General features: G+C 42.1%; 1 protein-coding gene across 2 annotated transcripts in view; it reads left to right on the plus strand.

Annotated features, from left to right (window-relative positions):
- The first annotated feature begins 24 nt into the window (after positions 1 to 24).
- Positions 25 to 6,619, plus strand: part of NDUFAF7 (NADH:ubiquinone oxidoreductase complex assembly factor 7) — a 34,638-nt gene continuing 28,043 nt past the window's right edge. For both annotated transcript variants that reach the window (XM_040623107.1, XM_040623106.1), the window contains exons 1-2: positions 25 to 129; positions 441 to 601. In XM_040623107.1, coding sequence (XP_040479041.1) covers positions 75 to 129; positions 441 to 601 — 216 coding nt within the window. In that variant the 5' untranslated portion in view covers positions 25 to 74. The remainder of the gene's footprint in view (positions 130 to 440; positions 602 to 6,619) is intronic.

Consider the following 6,619-nt stretch of genomic DNA (forward strand, 5'->3'; position numbering starts at 1 on the left):
AGGGGCGTGTCCCCTCCCGGAAATGGCTTCACTTCCCGCCCCCGGACAGCGCGCTGCGGCGTGCGGAGTTCGGCATGAGCGTCCTTGCGAGGGGCGGCGTGGGGCCGCTGTGTGCGGCGGCTCGCGCGGGTAAGCGTTCGCCGCGCCGGAGCTCCGTTTGTGGGGGGAACCGCCTGGGGCGCCTTCCTCAGCTGGGGGCCCTGCAGCGCTCTGAGCTGCAGGCGAGTCCAGCCTCAGACCCGGAATGGCTGTGTGGCGTGGGCACTGTGCGTGCTGTGGTTGCCGGCACCTTGCGGGCGTGCTGCGGTCAGGCCAGGAGTCCGCTTTCCGTGCTTCGGGCGAGCTTAAGAGTCAACACAGCACCTTCGAAAGCACTCAAGGCTGCTTGCACTTGCAAATACTAAGATGTTTTCATGGTCCCGTTTAATTGTTTTTCGTAGTCATTCCCTGTCTTTGGAGAGGGAAATACTTCAGCTCCGGGAGAGAGCCGGCAGAAAACCAGGTGACACCAATGCTGCGGCATCTTATATACAAAATCAAAGCAACTGGCCCCATCACTGTGGCTGAGTACATGAAGGAGGTCTTGACCAACCCTGCCAAGGTACGGGTCAGGGAGCCCCAGGACCGGGCCCGCTCCGGCGGCTTTGCGAGGTGTGAGCCAGGAGGGGTGTGCGCGGAGAAGCGCGAGGGTCCTCAGCCCAGGCAGTGGTAGTGCCTTCTGCAGGGGAGGAACCATCCCCCGAGGACCTGGAGATAAATTAATGTCAGGTGGTTGGTTAGGAATGGAGCGGGTCAGTGGCAGTGCCATGAAGAACGGAGACTACATCCAAAGCTGTTCAGGAGGCAGTGTCACCGACTGAATTTAGGAAACTAGGGTCAGGATGTCTTTCCTACTCGGCTGATGGTAGATGATAGTATTATTTCTCTGGGAAAGGGGAATGCAGAAGGAGGAAGAGCAGCAGCTGCTTTAAGAGGGAGGGGAAGGACAGAGTTCTATGGGACTCAGATGGAAATCTCCAGTAGGCATCTGGAAATATGAATTTAGTACCTGGAAAGTTGACTGTGTTGGGATCGCATCAACAGTCAGTGGTAGCATACTCTGGGTTTTTTTCTTGGGAATGGAAAGTCCTGGTCTCTGCTGTTTTAGGGTTAAGCACTGCCCTTGTTCTGTGTCCTGGATTTCCTTGTCTGCTTAGCAAAGCCACTTGGTGAAAGCCTGTGGTCCTCTTATTTTAGAACGTTTTATCTTTTGCTGGGTGGAAATATGAAATCTGTGGAATTCTGGGGTTGGTTTGGCTTGTTGCTGTTGGATGTGGTGTCCGGAGGTTTAATAAAGATAGGGATCCTTTCATACCTGTACTCAATGCTACCACATAACAAGAGTTCATCTAGGGAGAGACTTTAGAACAAACATCTCTGTGTTAGAGTGAAGGTCCTCTTATCATTTAGTCCTTTATTGAGGCTCCAGAAGTACCAGACAGTATCTCAGTCACTGGGAATACTGCAGTGGACAGTGGAGCATGGCTCTTATGTTCTAGTGAGGAAATGAATTATAAACAAGGAAACGGGTGCCTGGGTGGCTCAGTGGGTTAGGAGTCTGCCTTTGGCTCAGGTCATGATCTCAGAGTCCTGGAATTGAGCCCTGCATGGGCCTCCCTGCTCAGCGGGGAGCCTGCTTCTCCCTCTCTCTCTCTCTCTCTGCTTGTGCGTTCTCTCACTCTCAAATAAATAAAATCTTTTAAAAAAAAACCAAGGAAACAAACAAGATAATTATTGCTGTAAGTGCTTCTGAATGAAAGGGAAAAAAAAAGATTGATAGGATCGAAAGTAAGTAGTGCAGTGGGAGTAGGGGTTGGAAAAGTTCTCTAGGTAGGTAGCTGGCCAGGAAAGGCCAGATGGTTGAGCCAGCCTGGCAAAGAACTGGGAGTGAGTTCCCAGTAGAGGAAGGGGAAATACAAAGTTTTTGAGCCGGGAAATGTGTTGGCACATACAGAGAAGAGAAAGGCATCAGTATGGCTGGCGGGTGGTGACTGGGGGTGGCACGTTAATGGTGAAAGTAGTATGAGAAGAGTTTGGAGAGGAGCCAGTTCAAGGCTTTCATGGAATTTAGATTTTTGTGTTAGTACAGGGGGAAACCACCAGGAGGTACATTTTATGCATCTTGGTGATGACCTCCAGGTGGAGATAGTAAGTAAGCATTTGGCTGTAAGAGTCTGGCATTCTTGAGAAAGATTGGTTATATCTATATAAATTTGTTCATCATCTGTATGTAGATGGTGTTTAAATCCAAGGAATTAGGGAGAGTATATTTAGAGAACAGGAGGTTACCCAGGATTAAGCCTTGAAGGAACTCTTGAATTTAAAGTAGAGGCTTTTTTCATTTTCTTCTTTACACTGTTTTTTCTTTTTTAAGTCAGTCTTAATTTCTATTTTATTTAAAAATTTTTAACCTTTTTTTTTTTTTCCCTTAAAGATTCCATTTATTTATTTGACAGAGATCCCAAATAAGCAGGGGGAGCAGCAGGCAGAGGGAGAGAGAGGAGCAGACTCCCCGCTGAGCAGGGAGCCTGACCCAGGGCTCCATCTCAGGACCCTGGGATCACGACCTGAGCCGAAGGCAGACACTTAACCAGATGAGTTACCCAGGTGCTCCTTTTTAACCATTTTTTAAATTGGAGTATAGTTGATACGATGTCAACTTAGTTACAGGTGTACAACATAGTGATTTTTTTTTTTTTAAGATTTTATTTATTTATTTGACAGAGATAGAGACAGCCAGCGAGAGAGGGAACACAGCAGGGGGAGTGGGAGGGAAAGAAGCAGGCTCCCAACAGAGGAGCCCGATGTGGGACTCGATCCCGCAACACCAGGATCACGCCCTGAGCCGAAGGCAGACGCCTAACGACTGCGCTACCCAGGCGCCCCAACATAGTGATGTTTGACAACTATCTTACGCTAGACTCACCACAAGTGTAGCTACCATTTGAGAGTAGATGTTCTTAATCTAGGGATCCTTGAATAGAAACCAGGGGGGGCTGTGAAGTAAGATGGGAATAAAAATTACATCTTTATTTGCATTAACTTTTTTTCCACCATTTTTATTGAGAAGGAATTGACATATATCACTATATAAGTTTAAGGCAGATAGCATGATGGCTTGATTTGCATATAGTGAAGTTTGAGGGTTTTTTTTTAACTTTTTTAAAAAGATTTTATGTGACAGCGCACGTGCACATGTGTACACACATACACACACACACACACACACACACAAAAGAGCGAGCTCGTGAGCATAAGCGGGGGAGCTGCACCAAGAGAGGAAGAAGCAGGCTCCCCACTGAGCAGGGAGCCTGATATGGGGCTGGATCCCAGGACCCTAGGATCATGACCAGCCTTACCTGAGCCAAAGGCAGACGCTTAACCCACTAAGCCACCCAGGTGCCCCTTGATTTGCATATATTGTGAAATGATTCCCACAGTGGGTTCAGTTAACATCCATCTTTTCATATGGGTACAATAATAAGAAAATAAATTTTGAAAAAGGGGAAAAATTTTTCTTGTGATGAGAACTCAAGATTTACTTTAACTTTTCTGTGTATTACACAGCCATGTTAGCCGCAGTCATCGCATTGTATGTTACATCCATACTAGTTATTATGTAACTGGAAATTTGTACCTTTGCCCAACTTCCTCAGTTCTCCCTCCCCCACCCTCTGCCTCTGGTAGCCAAAAGTCTGATCTCTTTCTATGAATTTTGTAATTTATTTATTTAATTAAAAATTTTTAAAAAGATTTCATTTATCCATTTGAGAGAGAGAGAATGAGCAGGGGGAGGGGCAGAGGGAGAAACAGACTCTTCCTTGAGCAGGGAGCCCAACCTGGGGCTCGATTCCAGGACCCTGGGATTATGACCTGAGCCGAAGGCAGTCACTCAACTGACTGAGCCACCCAGGTGCCCCGTGTTTTGTTTTTGTTTTTATTTTGAAGATTCCACATATATGTGAATCCTACAGTGTTTCTATTTCTCTGATTTCACTTAGCATAATGCCTTAAAGATTCGTCCATGTTGTCGTAAATAGCGGATTTCCCTTTTTTTAATGCTTGAATAACATTCGTGTGTGTGTATACCACTTTTTTTCTCCCTTAAAAAAATTATTGAAGTGTAGTTGATATACAATGTTATATTAGTTTCATGCATGCAACATAGTGATTTGACAATTCTGTACATTACTCACTGCTCACCACAATAAGTGTAGTCACCATCTGACACCATACAATGTTATATTATTGACTATGTTTTCTATGCTGTACTTTTCATCTCTGTGACTTATTTATTTTTTAACTAGAAGTTTATTCTTAAAATCCCATTCACCTATTTTGCCCATCTACCCACCCACCCACTTCAGTGCCCTTTGGCAACTATAAGTTGTTCTCTGTATTTAAGAATCTGGGTTTTTGTTTTTTTGTTTTGTTTTTTCAGATTCCACATATAAGTGAAATCATATGGTATTTGGTTTTTTTTTTCCATCTGACTTATTTCACTTAGCATAATACCCTTTAGGTCCATCCATGTTGTCATAAATGGTAAGATTTTATGAGTAATATTTCATTGTGTATATATATATATATACACATCTTTTTTTTTTATACCACATCTTTATCCATTCATGTATTGATGGACACTTGGGTTTCTTCCATATCTTGGCTATTGTAAATAATGCTGCAGTAAACATAGGGTTGCATATATCTTTTTGCATCAGTTTTTTCATTTTCTTTGGATTAATATCCAGTAGTGGAATTACTGGACCATGTGGTAGTTCATAGTGGTTGCACCATTTATATACCCATGAACAGTACATAAGGGTTCTCTTTTCTCCACATCCTTGTCAATGCTTGTTATTTAGTATCTTTTTTTATATTAATCATTCTGACTGGTGTAAGGTGATATTGTGGTTTTGATTTGCATTTTCCTGATTAGTGATGTTGAGCATCTTTTCATGTGTCTGTTGGGCATCTGAATGTTTTCTTTCGAAAAATATCTATTCAGTTCCTCTGGTTTGTTTTTGTTTTTGTTTTTTTTTCGAGAGAGCATGGGCATGTGCCCTCAGTGGGGTGTGGGGTGGGGATAGGTAAGGCAGAGGGAAAGGGAGAATCTTAAGCAGGCTCCATGTCCAGTGTGGAGCCCAACATGGGGCTCAATCTCATGACCCTGAGATCATGACCTGAGCTGAAATCAAGAGTCATACATTTAACTGACTGAGCCATCCAGGCACCCGCCCCCGATTCTGCCCATTTTTTATTAGATGTTTTTGGTGATAAGTTTTATAAATTCTTTATGTATTTTGGATATTAGTGCCTTATCAGATACATTTGCAGATAGCTTCTTCCATTCAGTAGGCTGCCTTTTTGTTTTGTTGATGGTTTCCTTTGCTATGCAAAAGCTTTTTATTTTGTTGTAGTCCCAGTAGTATATTTTTGCTATTGTTTTCCTTGCCTAAAGAGACATATTTGTAAATACGTTGCTCAGGCTGATGTTCAGGAGATTACTGCCTATGTTTTCTTTTAGGATTTCTATGGTTTCAGGTCTCACATTAGGTCTTTAAACCATTTTGAGTTTATTTTTGTGTATGGTGTAAGAAAATGGTTCAGATTCATTCTTTTGCACGTAGCTGTCCATTTGTTTTCCCAGCACCATTTATTGGAAAGATTGTTTTGCAACATTATATATCATGGGCTCACTTGGCACAGATTAATGAATCAAGTAAGCTTGGGTTTATTTCTGGGCTGTCTATCCTGTTCCATTGATCTATGTCTATTTTTGTGCAGTACCATTTCTGTTTTGGTTAAAATAGCTTTGTGGTATATCTTGAAATCTGGGATTGTGATATCTCCAGCTTTGTTCTTTTTTCTCAAGATTGCTTTTGCTATTTGGGGTCTTTTGTGGTTCCATACAAATTTTAGGATTATTTGTTCTAGTTGTGTGAAAAATGCTATTGATATTTTGATAGGATTGCATTGAATCTGTAGATAGCTTTGGGTAGTATGGACATTTTAACAATATTCTTTCAATCCATGAGAGTGGTATATCTGCTTGTGTTGTCTTCAATTCTTTCATCATTGTCTTACAGTTTTTAGATTATAAGTCTTTCACCTCCTGGGTTAAATTTATTTCTAGGTATTTTATTCTCTTTGGTGTAAATGGGATTGTTTTCTTAATTTCTCTTTCTGCTATTTTCTTATTAGCATATTAAAATGCAACAGATATCTGTGTACTAATTTTATATTCTGCAACTTCACTAAATTCATTTTTAGTTCTAATGGCTTTTTGGTGGAGTCTTTGGGATTTTCTACATAGAGTGTCATGTCATCTGCAAATAATGACAGTTTTACTTCATTCTTAACAATTTGGCTTTTATTTCTTGTCCGATTGCTGCAGCTAGGACTTCCAGTACAATGTTGAATATAAGTAGTGCAGGTGGACATCCTTATCTTGTTTCTGGTCTTAGAGAAAACGCTTTCAGTTTATCACTGTTAAGGATGATGTTAGCTGTGGTTTTGTTACATATGGCCTTTATTATGTTGAGGTGTGGTCCCTCTAACCCCACTTTTTTTTTTTTTT

Source organism: Ursus maritimus, unplaced genomic scaffold (assembly GCF_017311325.1).
Source record: "Ursus maritimus isolate PB19 unplaced genomic scaffold, ASM1731132v1 scaffold_6, whole genome shotgun sequence".
Lineage (NCBI taxonomy): Eukaryota > Metazoa > Chordata > Mammalia > Carnivora > Ursidae > Ursus > Ursus maritimus.